Below are 18,511 nucleotides of genomic sequence, written 5' to 3'. Positions count from 1 at the left end.
TTGCGTGGATTTTCTGGCATATTTGGAAAGCACATAATGATTAAGTTTTTAACCATGTTCCAGTAGACCCAAAGCTTGTGATCGACAAGGCAGTTTATGAAACTTTGGAGTTTGAAGCGGCCCAGTTTCTTTTAGTGTCATCTTCAACTATTGTGAGGCAAGCTAGTGATGTCCACCAGGCTTGGGCTCCAGCAACCTAGGGGTCTCTCAAGGTGAATTGTGACGTTGTGGTAAACTTTGTTTTGAAAGGGGATGCCGCGGCTATTCTAATGCATAATGCTCAAGCGAAACTCATTAATGGGCTGGCTCGTGAGGTTGCTATTGCCTCGGTGTTCCGGGGTGAAGCTTTAGCTATTTGCTTAGCATGTGTTACGTGTGATGCCCTAAATTTGAACAGGGTGTAAATTGAGGGAGACAATCAAAAGGCAATTAACCTTTGTGTCTCTGAGGATGTTTCCCCTTGGGAGTGTGCAGTTATATATGTAGATATCGGGGCATTGGCCCACAGACACGAGTTAACTTTCAGATGGTGTCCACAAAATGCAAATAGCACGGCGCATTGGACTGCCTGAGCTAGGATCTCTTTCTGTAAATTGGGGTGGCTTGCCCCCCACTCTCTGTCTTGTTACTTATTTAACTTTATATGATATCTAATTGGTTCTTTCGCTCAAAAATAAAAAAAAATAAATTCAAAAAACAAATCTATAAATTGTGAATAAAAAAAAATATAATATTTAAATTATTAATAAAAAAATAATTCAAGAGAATAAATTGACTTGGTCAAGCACTTGCAAATTGCATCATCTGGAAGGACCATCCAAACACTATCACAGTCGCAAACAATAATTCATTCTCTATTTGTAGATCACCATTGCAACATGAAGAAACACATACACTATAACAAACAATCTTTGGAAAACTCTGTCTTTAAGAAATTCAACAATGAATTGAAAAAAATCCAAGGACAAACAAAGCAACCCAAAAAAACAAATCCAAATTTCGAATCAATAACTATTAATTGAATATGTTCACTCAAAATTGGTCATCATTCTCAATTATTTAAATAATTATAAATTTATATTCCTATTTCATAACCATTAAATATATAATGAAAATCGTATGTTAGGATTTTTATCCTATGATTTTGGCAATTTCCTCTATTGACAAAACATACGGATCGTTGTCTCTTGTTGATTATCATTTTCATAATATCTATTTGAATATAATCAATATCGGATTTTGTGATGTGATTGGTCAAATGTAATATTTTTCTTGGTTTATGTGTTTCTTGGATTAATCAATATGTGGCTTTGTGCATTGTTTTGTTGTGGAGAGCGTGGTTGACATTTGCAGAAAGTTGAGAAAAAGGGTGCCTGACTGTCTGCTGGATAGGGTGGGATAGCATGGAAAAATCGTGGCTCAAAGTGTTGGGATCTGGGATCCCGCCCAAGACCTTATAGAAATCAAAACAAGCAGAAAAACACACCCACACACAAGGAGACACAATATTTTACGTGGTTCGGCCCAATGCCTACGTCCACGGGAGAGTAACCGGTTATCACTATACCAATGAGGAGATTACAGAAAGATTACAATAGAGGAGGAGCTCACACTCTCCTCACTCAGCCACTCACCCGTCTCCCTCGCTCACACCGAGGGAGACGGTCTCTCCGCCTCACATCTCTCGCACTCTTTGGTTCACGGTTTTCTTCCTCACTCACTTACTCACGGTTTGCTCTCTCCTCTCAACCTCCATTTATAGGTGAGGGAGTAGGTGGGAGAGCCTTTGGGCAGCCTCCATCCTTGACTCTTCAAGATGGTTGGTGGCCGCCAAGGTGGACTTTGGTTGGTTGCCTTCCCATTGTTGCCAACCAAACTTGACTTGGATGATCACCCCTTTCACACATGGGTGAATTCAACAAATCACCCCCTCAACCCATGTGAGGTGATCCACTGCACACACTGCTGCTAATCTTGTCACGCCCAAATTCAACATAGTCTGCATCTCTTCACTGGGACGCTGCATCCCCTAAAGCTAGAGATAAAACACCAGAGATACAAGAGGAGGAGGGAATCCGACATCCTCAACTCAACTCACACCACTCTCTGATTTGGAGAGAGCCACTGCTCCTATCTCCCACAGATCTCTTCCATGCTTCCTGTCTCGGATGTCTATACCTGCTATCCTTGAACTTGCGCAACCAAGATATCCGACACCCCCTGATTGGATGTCCTGCACCCCCTGCTTGGATGCCCTTGACTATCATGCAACTCCTTGCATGATGAACACTGGAGCAACTAGAAAACTTCAGAGTTTGACACATCAAGATCCTCAAGTTTCCTTGCTCGGAGCTTATTTCTGAACAACCAGCCTTTGCCCTTCTGCACTTCTGAACAACCTCCTGGCGTTTCCACATACGCTTGTTGTCTGTGCTGCAATCCCTGATGTTCGGTTCTGTCTCACTTGTCCGTACTGATGTTTGACAGTTAGCCCTTCTGTCAAGACAACTTCCACCGGTCTGTACAAGTTACCACTATGCAACTCCGTGCATAGTGCTCGCACCCATGGCTTCTGGTCTCCCTGCGTCAAGCTTGCTTGAGAGATCTGCATCAACTCTATCATCTGCTGCCATGGAACTAAAGAAACCACCATAGAGAAATAAGACTTGCCACTCCTTGGCACGCACTCTTGCGTTTTACCTGTCTCAATTTCTCTGTCTGGAAGTTCCTGTGAACTGTCAACAACCCGCTGCTGCACACTCTTCTCGCGCCTCTGTACGACACTCTAGCGTACCCTTGCACTGTTGCACGTCTGCAATTGTACTTCTGCGCTTAGTATGCTCCTCTGCAACTATTGTTCTACATGTCCACATACCATTAGTACCTTCTCGTATACAGTAGCTCCAACAGCCACAGTATTTCCCTGAGCCTGTACTGGTTGCCAAATCATCTATCCGTCGATGAATGGTCTTCTCTTTTGATTGAACCAGATCCTCCGAATACCTCAACAACCAAGAAAGTTCCCAGGAAAGACTGGTGGGGTCACAATCGGTCCCACTTAAGAACCAGTCTCCTTAGACAGTGTCTTTTTGACAGAACTTTCCTAGACCTTTGATCTTGAGATAATCATGTCTGCAATCCTCTGATCGCCCCTGACCAATCCTGATCTCCCTCGATCTGCCATTTGATCAAGCCTGATCTCCTCTGGTCTTCAATGATCTATCTCAATCTGTATCTGGTTGTCCAATCTGGTCAGAATCTGCCCATTCTAACCTCTTCAGTGAATCCGCAACGTTCCACAATATCCGGCAACCTTCCTTCGAGTATTGAAGATGGCAAACACCCATGTTTTGACAATCTTTCCAAACCGTTCAGAATTTCACTATTCTGACCTCGCGGTTGCGTCCGGAGCGGTCCGTTTAGCTAGGACCAACCTTCGCTGCACTTCCAGGGACCTCACTGAAAAATATCCCCGAAAGTTGGGCCACACCACAATTTTCTGAAAATGTTGGGCCAAATTGCAATTTTCAGAAGTTCAGGGAATATTCCGTGTTCCAACAGAATATTCCGTCCACTGTCCCTAACCCCGTCTGCCACTTTAATCTGCCTTCTTTTTACAGAAACTCCATCTCCAAAATCTGACCGTACGGATGTGTCCGGAATACTCCAAATAGTCGGAAACCACTATTGGATCACCAAAAACGGACTCCAAATGGCTTCGATGTAGCCAAAACATTTTGTACGCCTCAGATCTGCGGCTGCACCGTAGCCGCGAAACACAGGATTCTTCCTCCTGTGGATGACGTGGCAGATGACGTGGCAGATGACGTGGCACGCGCGTGCCATACACGCGCCTCCCCCACTCGTCTTCTTCCTTCATCCGCGCGTGGGGCGCGTGCCTGCGACTGGGCCGACGCGCCGACTGCCCTCACGGCGCGTGGCGGCGCGTTCCGAGACTGGGCCTCACGCGCCTTCTTCAGGCGGCGCGTGGGAGCGCGTGCCAACTCCTCTGGGTGTCTGCTTTATATGGTTGGACTCCTCTTCTCGAGCCCTTGCTCCTGGTATGCTCAAAACCTGATTTCGAGCAACTTGATTTCTGGGCAGTTTCGGACAACACGCTGTTTTTGTTCCGAAACGCCACCGACGAGGCTCTGATACCACTTGTTGGGATCTGGGATCCCGCCCAAGACCTTATAGAAATCAAAACAAGCAGAAAAACACACCCACACACAAGGAGACACAATATTTTACGTGGTTCGGCCCAATGCCTACGTCCACGGGAGAGTAACCGGTTATCACTATACCAATGAGGAGATTACAGAAAGATTACAATAGAGGAGGAGCTCACACTCTCCTCACTCAGCCACTCACCCGTCTCCCTCGCTCACACCGAGGGAGACGGTCTCTCCGCCTCACATCTCTCGCACTCTTTGGTTCACGGTTTTCTTCCTCACTCACTTACTCACGGTTTGCTCTCTCCTCTCAACCTCCATTTATAGGTGAGGGAGTAGGTGGGAGAGCCTTTGGGCAGCCTCCATCCTTGACTCTTCAAGATGGTTGGTGGCCGCCAAGGTGGACTTTGGTTGGTTGCCTTCCCATTGTTGCCAACCAAACTTGACTTGGATGATCACCCCTTTCACACATGGGTGAATTCAACACAAAGCATGGAAGAGAAGATGGAAAAGTCTGTAAAAGCTGTTTGACTTCATCGCGCCCACGAACTAGTACATCTTGCCTGCTATGAAGAGGCTTGGCGACCGTGACCAAGCCGCGAGGAAAACTTCTCTCAGTACTTTCTCTGCAATCTGTGAAGGAGGTCTCGCCCTCGCGATGAACACTTCACACTCGCGACCTATTGCCTTACACCTGCGATTGTGGAGTGTCTATAAATACCATGCTTGTTCAATTGTGTATTTGTTGGATTTATTTTTCTATTGTGGCCCAATAGCCTACATATTTTCTACATGTTTTAATTTATTTGGACTCCACAAATAGATAAAGCCAATATTTTGAGATCAAGTTCAGTAAATAGAATTTTAATATAATCACTCTTCTAAGATAAGAAGAAAACCTTGATGGATTAGGAATTCTTCTGATAGAGTTTATCTGGCCCTCTTCTCTCCTCTATATAAGGATGGGTGACTCCCCTTTCATATCATGAGTATTTTTCCATCACTTTAAGTTTTATAGTCATCCTAATTAAGAGAAACAGAGAGAAGAAGGTGAGCCAAAATTAAAGGTTCAACTCTAAGGGGTATTTTCTCAACTTCTCTAATTCAATGGCTGACAAAGATATATTCATTTTATTATTGAGTTGTATTGAATTCAAGATCCTGTAAAGTTTAATTCCACATTATTATTATGGTTACATGTATTATTAAATCTTACATGTGGTATCAGAGCTTTAGTTTGTGAATCAATACACCTTGGAATAATAATATATTTATAAATATTGTTATTATATTATAATTATAATTATTCATAACAACATATTTTTTGTTCATAAGGTTTGAACTCTCGGCATGTGTTGGTTATCTTGAATATACGTTGTATGTTCAACCTTATAAGCTGCATGCCATATTTATTAGGCAGTGTCTGAATGGTACATCTAATCTCTTTCATATTCATTATGCATCAAAGAAACTCTTTTTGTGTTGTTAAAAGTCAAAGGTTGTGTGAAAGAAGATTTCATTCCTGATTTCTAAATCGTAACTAAGTATGCACATCATGAACTCCCTCACTCACTTTGTTTTGTGATATGTTAGGTGCAGACTTTTATGTAATTCTATATGCTGTTCATATGCATGTTTTGATTTATTATCAATTTTAGTGATAATAATTTTTATAATCATCATAATATTGAATTGAGTGTATTGCTTGCCGTTATGATAAAGTGCATAGACTAAAAGCAATTTTAGAATTTTGCTGAATCGTTCGGACTATTAAATAAATATATTTATTTGATTGTATCACATTAGAGGATTATGTTTTTGCTTTGTTTAAATTATGCACACTTATTGTCTATTATTGTTAAATATTTATATATTTTCATGATTTAAAATTGATATCATGATATAATTTTATGACATTGAATATTAAATATTAAAGTGGTTAATTCATATTAGCTGTAATTCTTATTAACCATTATTTTAGATATTCATGATTGTTATAATACATATATAAATATTCCTGTTCATCCAGAGTTATTATTATTATATTGGTAATAGCAATCACATAAAAGAAATTTTAGAAATCATAAAAAATAGTGATTAAAATTGTGATTGAATTAATGATAATTAAATAACTCAAAATTAATGAATAGAGAATATTGTTGGTTAGTTCCGTATTCATAGGGTTTACTAATTTAGTAGCTGCCAAAGTGGCCTAGATTTGTAAAACTTATGAATATAGAACTACATAAAAGAATTGTTAAAAAGGGTAACATTAAGGTCGATAATATTCTCAATTGCAGTTATAATTAGGAGATTGAGACTAGCCCAAAGGAGAGTCACTTTCAAATAATTATGAACTGGGTAGGATACTGTAACTTATGTAATTTGAAAGATTAGAATTGAATACCCAAAGGTAACATGACTAGCTGAAAAATTGCATAAATTACTTTAGACCTACATAAGTGATTCTTGACGAATGGACAATAGATATACCTAAGTTTTGCCTAAAGGAAAAACTTATGTGATATCAATAGTTCATCATAATTCTCAAAACTTTAATATGTATATTGTTCTATCTTATTTCAGTAAAAGTTCCCACCTCATTACACTCTCTTGCATCGGGCGTTCCTCTACTTACTGGCTCGAATTTTTCGGAATGGTATGAACATGTTCAGTTTACACTGGGTGTGTTGGACCTCGATATGGCATTGCTTGAAGATAAACCTGCAGACATTAATGAATATAGTACTGCAGAACAAGTTGTCCTTTCTGAATCCTGGAAAAAGTCCAATAGACTCAGTTTGATGTTCATGAAGATGACCATTGCAAATAACATCAAGACCTCCTTACCTCAAACTGTTAATGCATTGGAATACTTAAAAGCTGTTGAAGATCAATTTAGATCTGCTGACAAGTCACTTGCTGGCACTATTATGGCTGATTTGACAACAATGAAATATGATGACAACCGAGGAGTTCAGGATCACATCCTCAATATGGCTGACAAAGCTGCAAAGCTTAAAACTTTAGGAATGCAAGTTGATAAAACTTTCCTCGTGCAGTTTATTCTCAACTCACTTCCATCACAATACAGCGCATTCAAAATTCACTATAACACTAATAAAGATAAGTGGAATTTGAATGAGCTGACTAATATGTGTGTTCAGGAGGAAGTGAGGTTGAGGAAGGAAGGACGTCAAACTGCATTGGCTGTAACTCATGGAGCTATAAAGAAAAAGAATGGTAAGTTTGTAAAATCAAAGAAAAATCCACTAAAGAAAAAGAATGAACCTGGGGAAGAAAATCAGGCTAAGAATGGTTTCACTGTCAAGTGCTACTTTTGTGGCAAGAAGGGACATGTGAAGAAAGACTGCAGCAAGCGAAAGGCTTGGTTCGAAAAGAAAGGTAAGAAATTTTCTTTTGTTTGTTATGAATCAAATCTTGCTGAAGTACCTTCTAATACATGGTGGATTGACTCTGGGGCCACGACCCACATTACAAATGACATGCAGGGATACCTCTCAACCAGGAAACCGAAGGAAAGTGAAAGATTTGTCTATATGGGGAACCGTCTCAAAGCTGAAGTCATAACTGTAGGAACCTATCGACTGATCTTAGAGGCGGGTCATCAGATGGATCTAGAAGACACTTTTTATGTTCCTTCAATTTCTAGGAATTTAGTTTCGTTATCCAAATTGGATCGTGTTGGATATTCAGTTTTATTTAATTGTGGAAAACTCAATTTAATGTTTAATTCAAAAGTGATTGGTTCTGGTAATTTATGTGATGGTTTATATAAAATTACCTTAAATCATAAGTTTGCACAATCATTAGTAACTCTGCATTCGAATATTGGTTTAAAACGTGATCTAATTAATGAAAAATCATCGATCTTGTGGCATAGACGGTTGGGGCATATCTCCAGAAATAGAATTGAAAAATTGGTGAAGAATGGGATTTTGGAAAACCTAGACTTCACTGATTTTCAGATATGTGTGGATTGCATTAAAGGAAAGCAAACCAAACATACCAAGAAAGGTGCCACAAGAAGTAATGAGCTTCTTGAGATAATTCATACAGATATTTGCGGGCCACTCAACATCCCATGTCTTAGTGGTGAAAAATATTTTATCATATTTATAGATGACTTCTCACGTTATGGATATGTGTATCTAATTCATGAAAAGTCTCAGGCTGTTGACATCTTTGAGGTGTACATAACTGAAGTCGAGAGACAATTAGATAGAAAGGTTAAAATAGTGAGATCAGACAGGGGTGGTGAATATTATGGTAAATATGATGAGTCAGGCCAAAATCCTGGCCCATTTGCCAAATTCTTAGAAAAGAACGGCATTTGTGCTCAATATACAATGCCTGGTACGCCACAGCAGAATGGAGTTGCTGAAAGGCGTAATCGTACACTTAAAGATATGGTTAGGAGTATGTTAAGTTACTCAATTGTACCTATTTCAATGTGGGATGAAGCTTTAAAAACTGCAATGTATATCTTAAATAGGGTTCCTAGTAAGGCGGTCTCAACAACTCCTTTTGAGTTGTGGACTGGTAGGAAACCTAGTTTGAGACACTTACATATTTGGGGTTGTCCAGTAGAGGCAAGAATCTTCAACCCACAAGAGAAAAAATTGGACTCAAGAACAATATCTGGATATTTCATTGGTTATCCAGACAAGTCTAAAGGGTACAAATTTTATTGTTCTAATCACAGTACGAGGACAGTGGAGACTGGTAATGCTAGATTCTTAGAGAATGGTGAAATCAGTGGGAGTGAGAAAACACGAGTGGTGAATTTCGAGAAAATTAGGGTAGATGTGCCAACATTTGACCCTTATCGAAAAGTTGTTGTCCCTCAGACTATTCCACAGGCTGAGGAAAATGAACAACATGATGAAAATCCTTCACCACCTCATGTTTCACCACTTCATGAAGATACCACCATTGAAAATATTGTAGAACCACCACAACCGGCAGTTCTGAGAAGATCTCAGAGGGAAAGAAAGCCTGTCATTCTAGATGATTACATGGTGTATCTACAGGAATCTGATTTTGATATTGGGATTAACAAAAATCCAGTCTCATTTTCACAAGCCATGAATAGTGATGATTCTTCTAAATGGGTCAATGCTATAAATGAAGAGTTAAAATCCATGGAACAGAATAGTGTTTGGGATCTCGTCGAATTGCCTAATAACTGCAAAAAGGTCGGGTGTAAATGGGTCTTCAAGACCAAGCGTGACGCAAAAGGCAATATCGAACGATTTAAAGCCAGACTTGTTGCCAAAGGTTTTACTCAAAAAGAAGGCATAGACTATACAGAGACCTTCTCTCCAGTATCTAAGAAGGACTCGCTTAGAATCATCCTAGCATTGGTAGCTCATTATGACTTAGAGTTGCATCAAATGGATGTGAAAACTGCTTTTTTAAATGGGAATTTGGATGAAGAAATTTATATGGAGCAGCCCGAAGGATTTGCAAAGAAAGGTAAAGAACATTTAGCTTGCAAATTAAAAAAAATCCATATATGGCCTTAAACAAGCTTCTAGGCAATGGTATTTAAGGTTTAATCATACCATTACCTCTTTCGGATTTAAGGAAAATGCAGTTGATCAGTGCATATATCTGAAGGTTAGTGGGAGCAAGTTCATTATGTTGGTGCTATATGTGGATGACATTTTGTTAGCTAGTAATGACCTTGGGTTATTGCATGAAACCAAGGAATATCTCTCCAAGAACATTAAAATGGTCGATATGGGTGAGGCAAACTATGTTATTGGCATAGAGATCTTTAGGGATCGATCTCGAGGCTTGCTAGGACTATCTCAAAAAGGATATATTGATCGTATTTTGGAGAGATTCAATATGCAGTTTTGTTCAACCGGTGATGCACCTATCATGAAGGATGATAAATTAAGTGAAAAACAGTGTCCAAGGAATGACTTGGAAAGAAAACAAATGAAGGACATTCCATATGCATCAGCTGTAGGGAGCTTGATGTATGCCCATACATGTACCAGGCCAGATATTAGTTTTGCAGTTGGAATGTTGGGAAGATTCCAAAGTAATCCTGGAATGGAACATTGGAAAGCAGTAAAGAAAGTTATGAGATATCTTCAGGGAACAAAGGATTATATGCTCACCTATAGGAGATCAGAACAGTTGGAAGTTATCGGATACTCAGACTCAGATTTTGCTGGTTGCCTTGATAGTAGAAAATCTACATCGGGTTTTGTTTTTCTACTAGCTAGTGGAGCAATTTCATGGAAGAGTGTGAAGCAGTCCACTATTGCTTCATCTACTATAGAGGCTGAGTTTGTGGCATGCTTTGAGGCTACAAATCATGCTTTATGGTTGCGAAATTTTATCTCAGGACTTGGTGTTGTTGACTCAATTGCCAGGCCGCTGAAGATATATTGTGACAATACCGCAGCAGTTTTCTTCTCTAAGAATGGAAAGTACTGCAGTGGTTCCAAACACATGGAAGTAAAGTACTTGGTTGTTAGAGAGAGAGTCCAGAAACAACAAGTGTTAATTGAAAACTTAAGCACCTCTCTTATGATTGCTGATCCATTCACAAAGGGATTGCCACCAAAGACATACAAAGAGCATGTTATCAGGATGGGTCTTTTAAGCAACCCTTGATGTGTATGGTTAATCATGAGTGCTTATTTTTTGACACTATTTGCGCAATAATAATTTTGTTTCTGTTTTTCCTGTTTCTAAAAGTGTGTGTACACATTATTTTAAATATTGATAAATAGGAAATGTCTTAACAAGACAAATTACAGGGGCCTTTCAGGCAAATAATTATATATCCCAATAAAGGACTGGGTTGGTGAAAGTTATCAATGGTGTGGTGCATAGAAGGAAATATGACATAAATATTATATAACCGCTATGACTCACATTGGTGATCTGAAGTAATCACAGTATTATAGTTTCTAATATATCTGAACTTATTGGCTATTTTTTAAAATTCGTGATCACATGTCAAAGTTTTTAGTGTCGAATCCAATGAGTCAAAATTTTTTAAGTTGCATATTTTTTTGAAAAAACTCATAATTGGATCATAATCGGCTTAATGGGCCAAGTGGGAGAATGTTGGATTTAATTTTCTAGTGTGGCCCAATAGCCTACATATTTTCTACATGTTTTAATTTATTTGGACTCCACAAATAGATAAAGCCAATATTTTGAGATCAAGTTCAGTAAATAGAATTTTAATATAATCACTCTTCTAAGATAAGAAGGAAACCTTGATGGATTAGGAATTCTTCTGATAGAGTTTATCTGGCCCTCTTCTCTCCTCTATATAAGGATGGGTGACTCCCCTTTCATATCATGAGTATTTTTCCATCACTTTAAGTTTTATAGTCATCCTAATTAAGAGAGACAGAGAGAAGAAGGTGAGCCAAAATTAAAGGTTCAACTCTAAGGGGTATTTTCTCAACTTCTCTAATTTAATGGCTGACAAAGGTATATTCATTTTATTCTTGAGTTGTATTGAATTCAAGATCCTGTAAAGTTTAATTCCGCATTATTATTATGGTTACATGTATTATTAAATCTTACAGTATTTCCATCCCTTGAGTCTGTATCTTAAGTGCGTATTCTGAGAGAGTGTTGTAGTGAGGTTACATTGTATATTTCTCTCATGTTTGCTTGATGCACTACAACTGTTTCAAAAAGTGACTTTTTGCGATGACAGAAAGTGCTGTCACTAAAAAACAGAGCATTTGCAATGGCAGAAATTGTTGTTGCAAAAAAAAAGCAGAGTATTTGTGACGGCAGAAATTGCCGTCGCGAAAAAATAGAGTTTTTGCGACGGCAACAGTTGCAGTCGCAAAAAAAAAGTGAGTTTTTTGCGACTATAATAGGTACCGTTGCAAAAAAAAGTAAAAAAAATTAAAATATTGTGGCTTTGAGACAACTTTATATATATACAATCACAAAATGGTTTGAATAAATGCAACGGTATTTTTCTGTCGCAATTTTTTTAAAAAAAAAAACGACGTCAACTTACTTTTTTGATATAACATTTCTCTTTTCACCTATTTTTTCATCTTCCTATCTCTTTGTCTTTGTCTTTGTCTCTGTATCTTTCTCTTCTCTTTCTCTCTCTCACTCATCATTCTTCTCTGTCTATCTATCTGTCTCTCTATCTTTCTCTGTCTCTTTCTATGTGTGTGTGTCTCTCGCTCATCTCTTTTCTCTCGATCTCTCTTATCTCTCTTCTCTCTCTGTCTCTCATGCTCATCTCTTTTCTCTCTATCTCTCTCGCTCACCTCTCTTCTCTCTATCTCTCTATGTCTCTCTCGCCCATCTCTCTTCTCTCTCTGTTTCTCTCTCATTCATCTCTTTCGCTCTCTTTCTCTCTCTTTTTGTCTATTTCTCGCTCATCTGTTGTTTGTCTCTTTTTCTATCTATCTATCTCTCTCTCTCTGTATCTCTTTTTCTCTTTATCTCTTTCTCTCTCTGTATCTCTTTCTCTCACTCATTACTTTTCTCTGTTTCTTTCTGTCTCTATTTTCCTGTTTGTATGTTTGTCTCTCTCTCTCTCTCTCTCTCTCTTCTCCATTGTGTTTGCCTTGTTCATTCTCGACTTCCTCTCTTCTCTATTTACCAAGCTCCCTCTTTATTTATCGATCCACTACAAGAAAATGCACTTTTAGCGACCACTTTGTCTCTTTCGCTCATCACTTTGTCTCTCTATTTCTCTCTTTCTCTCTCTCTATCTATCTCTCTCTCATCTCTTTCTCTCACCACCCATCTCCTCTACCACCTTCACCACTATTACAAATGCCATTCCACTACCGCCACTACTACCACTGTTGTTACTCCACTTCTACGACTACCATTACTACCACCATCGCCACCAATCCATTACCACTACTACCACTACTGCCACTACTACTATTACCTTTATTCCACCACCGCCACTCCATCTCCTCTACGATTACCACAACTTCACCACTAATCTTTTTCGCCATCACCACCACCACTACCATCACCTCTTATCCACCACCTTTAACACGAATGCCGCTCCCTCTTCTCTACCATAGAAAATTAGTTCCTGATTTTTAGTAACAAAAAGAAGTGGACTGCAGAAAAATATTTTTCATTGACCACAAAAAATTACCTTTATTTTAATGGAAAATATTTTTCATTAAAATATTACTCCTACTTCTACCAAATAAAAATAATAATAATAATCTTTTTTCATTAAAATAAAAATGAAACAAATAAATTTTCAACCTTAGTAACTAAAAAAAAAATCAAAAATAAAAAAAAAAATCATTAACTACAAAAAAAAAACATTTTAACAAAAAATAAAGTTTTTTGGCGACGACAACCCCGTCGCAAAAAAAAAAAAAAAAAAAAAAAAAAAAGAGTTAAATGGCGCTGTTTTATTGTCTAAATATTTATTTGTGACGGAAAAAAAAAATCAAAATTTGATGCTTAGATTTTTTTTTTTGTTTTTTTCTTCCCATTCCCACTCGGTTTCCCGTCCTAAATTTTTTTCATTCTCGTTCCCTCCAAACCAAAAATCTGAAATCTCAAGAACATAAAATCCCCTTCAACCAAAATTTCATAACCTCTTCTTACGACTCTCTCTTGTGAGAGAGACGGCGAGCGGCGTAGACGACAGATTTGAGGAGGAAAAAGAAAGTGGAAGTGATCGATTGCACAAACAATGGCTGATTTTGAGGTAACAAAACCCTAATTACCCCCTCCCTAATTACCCAGAGTTAGACTCTGAATTCACGGATTTGAGGTAACAAAACCCTAATTACCCCCTCCCTTTTTTTTTCCAAATTCCCACCAATAATCGGTATTTGTTTCTGTTCAAACACAATTATGGAGTTGGAATTTGAAATTCAAATGATTGTTAATATACATGTCGGTTCAATTCTTTACATTCCAATCGTATTTGCATCGAGAAATTTTTGTATGTGTGTGTAATAGAATATATATATATACACATTAGATTGAATTTCAGTCTCAGTAGTGTTTCAAATCAGGCTTTTATTTGAATAGACTGAAAAATAAGACTCTTGTTGATTTATTTTAATTATTTTTATGGTTGGGTTATTTTTATTTTAGTCAAGCTAATTTGTACTTTTGAAATAATACTTGAATAGCTTTGATTTTGCTGACAACAACGAAAATCAAAAAATTTATCCATTATCAAAAGTTTTCCTGGCGACAGACAGGACTGCCAAACATAGATATGAATACAGGATAGAGAAACAACATGGGAAGGATATCAATATGACAAATTTATATATAAAAAAAAGTATGATACAATAATAAATATGTATTGTACCAGCTATGATAAACTACTAAGAACCTACCAGAACTTTCAATTCAGTAGTTTTCACTTCCTGAGCAGTGCATTTGCACTTTGCTAAGTCAAAAAGTGATGTGGTGTGTAGTGAGCTTTCTAGTGGAAATGCAGACTTGAAAAACTGACTTACAGCTTGCTTTGCTCTGGAGGGAGCTTCCTGAATTAGACCAACTCAGCTGGATTGATCGATATACCAATAATCAAGTCTTCAGTCAACTGGTCGAATACATCGCATCGACCTAGGTGACTCGACAAAATTTGACATGCTTTAATTTTACTGTTTCTCAATTTTTCTGTTCCAGTACGCAAAGTATTTGAAGAAACTAGTCTTACATTTATTCTAACAATTATACTCTAACATTATTCAAGAAATGTCACATCTTATTGTCAAAATATGTAAATACTTATCTTGAACATATATGATACTTTGATTCTTAAATTAAAGGCAAATAAGCTTTAATTGGGATATTTTTGGGAGGTATTGGATAAGCATTTGTGAGTATCCAAAGAGTATTGGTATCCAATACAATTTCAATATGGAAGCATCCATGCTTCATAGGCTATGATAATAGAGCCACTGAAAATTTTAAGGTAGTTTTCCTTTTTGTTTGCTAGTATTTTTAAAAACAAAATGGTTTATGTCACCAGATTTTTCTCGCTGTTTTATGTAATTGCCTAGTTGAATGCTTATGATTAGTTCCATGTTTGGAATAAATTATATTATGAAGAAAGTTAAATATATCTTTCCATGTTTGCGATGATAAAAGTTGATGACCTTTAGCTGTATTTAGAATTGTTTTGTCAATGTATTTTTGTTTCTCATTCGTTTTCTGCATTTGGAATCTTTTTTTTTTTCTTCTTCTTCTTTTTCTTAGGTCTCAAAATTGGGTTATGGATGTATGGGGCTTAGTGGAGCCTACAATTCTTCTGTCTTTGATGAGGATGGCATTGCAATAATCAAGTATGCATTCACTAAAGGTATTACTTTCTTTGATACGTCAGATATTTATGGTGTTGACCACTCTAACAAAATATTACTGGGAAGGGTAACGCTTTCATTAACATGGTACCTGAGCATTTGGGCTTGTTATGGGAATTTGGTTATAGCCATTTATTACATTTAATGTACTCTGTTTGTCGAGAAATATAAAGAATTGAACTTAGTAAGTCTTAAGAAATTGAAAGATTTTGTTGAAACTATTTTTTGGGAGAATCCTTGAAAGGAAAAACATGAGTTCTTGTTATTGGTGTTGTCCTGTTGGGTGTTGGGGAGGGTTGAGCAAGATTTATTTTCCTTATTGATTATTTGTTGATTCTTTAGTTGGCTGAGATGTAATTTTCTTGGTTTTTCTAATAAAGTTACTCTTATTTATAAAATAAAATAAAAAAAGAAAAAGAAAACATGAGTTCTTCTCTACACTACATTGGTATAAAGGACCGTTGATTATGTTCATTTAAGAACTTGTTGGAAAGATGTCATATATCCCAGATCAATTTTTCTTAGGGAAATGGCGTGACATAGAGTTTCCTCTTCCCTTTGGAAGAGTTCTGAGTCCTACAGAAAGCTTCATTCACTCATTGGATGAAAAAGGTAAGTGCATTACTTTTTATTTATGCATAGTATGAGAAATTTTCTATTTTGAGTAATCACTAATTGTTAAGTCGTATAAATTTTCTATTTTCTATTTTGGTCTTGGTTTTTTTTTTTTTTTTTAAATTTATTTTTATATGGTTAGTTAAGCCACAAAGTGTGCCTGTATATTAAGGAAATGAGCTTTTTGACTGTAGATGCATTTTTGGCTGTATATTAAGGAAAGTGTGTCTGTATATAAAGTGCCCCTGAAGAATCTTTTGTGTTGCTTCATGGTATTGATCCAACCCAAAACAATGGGAAAAAATTGCTGATGCCATTCAAGAAAAGAACCATATTTCATGTTTTGATGTTGCATACCAGGTATTGTTGATTTTTATGTGCTTTTTTATTTTTATAAGTATTTAGTAGTTTGGATTGCTTGATTTGAAGCTTTTAAATTTCAATTTATGCATGGATTTCAGTCCCCTGAAATGAAACTTAATTTATTAATATTTTTGAAGTAAAGTCTCATGCTAATCAATGTATGCACATATATTTATTGATCAACATCAGGGACTGTTCTGTTTATCAAAAAAAAAAAAAATTAGGGACTGTTCTGACTAGTCAGGGAAACAAAACAAGGGTTATTTACACTTTGCCCCTTCAACTATCACTGAATATCATTTTACCCCTCTTAACTTTAAAGCCATACACTTGGACCCCTCAATGACAAAAAAAAAAAAACCCATCCCATTGTGGACAAAAAAAACCTTCAACGAGAGACTTGTGGGAGAAGGCGGGACTTGAATTAGGTTCTCAATTTGGCAGTTAGACCCAGATTTCGATCTAGACAAACTAGTTCCTTAAGCAACTTAAAATTCAATGTGTTGATGCCCCAAAATACCAAACAGCATCAGATTAGCACGAAATTTGGCACACACGACCACCTTGACATAAGAGACTTATGGGAGAAGACGGAACTCGAATCGAGTTCTCGGTTTGGGAGTTAGAGTCGGATTTCGGTCTAGGCAAACTAGTTCCTTAAGAAACTTAGCTTCGAGGTGTTAACACCCCAAAATCACCAAATGGCGTCGAATTAGCACGAAATGGCACACACGACCGCCTTGGCATGAGAGACTTGTGAGAGAAGATAGGACTCGAATCAGATTCCCAGTTTGGGAGTTAGAGCTGGATTTCACTCTAGACAAATTAGTTTTTTAAAAAACATAGAATTCGAGGTGTTGACGCCCTAAAATCACCAAACGGCGTCGGATTAGCATGAAACTTGGCACACACGACCGCCTAGGCACGACAGACTTGTGGGAGAAGATGGGACTCGAATCAGGCTCTCGATTTCGGAGTTAGAGCCAAATTTCAGTCTAGATAAACTTGTTTCTTAAGAAACTTAGAATTCGAGGTGCTAATGCCCCAAAATCACCAAACGATGTCAGATTAGCACGAAACTTCGCACATACGACCGCCTTGGAACGAGAGACTTGTGGGAAAAGACGGGACTCGAATCGGGTTCCCGGTTTGGGAGTTAGAATCGGAATTCGGTCTAAACAAACTAGTTTCTTAAGAAACTTAGAATTCGAGATGTTAACGCCCCAAAATCACCAAATGGCGTCGGATTAGCACGAAACTTGGCACACATGACTGCCTTGGCACGAGAGACTTGTGGGAGAAGACGGGACTCGAATTGGGTTCCCGGTTTGGGAGTTAGAGCCGGATTTTGGTATAGACAAACTAGTTTCTTAAGAGACTTGGAATTCGAGGTGTTAACGCCCCAAAATCACCAAACGGCGTCGGATTAACACGAAATTTGGCACACACGACTGCCTAGGCACGAGAGACTTGTGGGAGAAGACGGGACTCGAATCGGGTTCCCGCTTTGGGAGTTAGAGCTAGATTTCGGTCTAGATAAACTTGTTTCTTAAGAAACTTAGAATTCGAGGTGTTAACGCCCCAAAATCACCAAACGGCGTCGGATTAGCACGAAACTTCGTACACAAGAACGCCTTGGCATGAGAGACTTGTGGGAGAAAACGGGACTCGAATAGGGTTCCCGGTTTGGGAGTTAGAACCAGATTTCGGTCTAGATAAACTAGTTTCTTAAGAAACTTAGAATTCGAGGTGTTAACGCCCCAAAATCACCAAACGGCGTCGAATTAGCACATAACTTCGTACACAAGACCACCTTGGCATGAGAGACTTGTGGGAGAAGACGAGACTCGAATTGGGTTCCCGGTTTGGGAGTTAGAACCGGATTTCGATCTAGACAAACTAGTTTATTAAGAAACCTAGAATTCGAGGTGTTAACGCCCCAAAATTACCAAACAGTGTCGGATTAGCTTGAAACTTGGCACAGACAACCCGCATGGCATGAGAGGCTTGTGGGAAAAG

General features: G+C 38.0%; 1 protein-coding gene across 1 annotated transcript; it reads left to right on the top strand.

Moving 5' to 3' along the window:
* Window positions 1-6,874: 6,874 nt before the first annotated feature.
* On the top strand, window positions 6,875-7,287 carry LOC145807111 (uncharacterized). The gene is made up of 2 exons (XM_082905041.1): window positions 6,875-7,210; window positions 7,267-7,287. The coding sequence occupies exons 1-2, from the start codon at window positions 6,875-6,877 to the stop codon at window positions 7,285-7,287; spliced, it is 357 nt and encodes a 118-aa protein (XP_082761167.1).
* The last annotated feature ends 11,224 nt before the right edge of the window (window positions 7,288-18,511 follow it).

This window comes from Camellia sinensis, chromosome 14 (genome assembly GCF_055761805.1).
Source record: "Camellia sinensis isolate YWXY chromosome 14, ASM5576180v1, whole genome shotgun sequence".
Taxonomy (NCBI): domain Eukaryota; kingdom Viridiplantae; phylum Streptophyta; class Magnoliopsida; order Ericales; family Theaceae; genus Camellia; species Camellia sinensis.
Note: the sequence above shows the minus strand (reverse complement) of the source record. Positions and strands in the feature narration are given on the sequence as shown.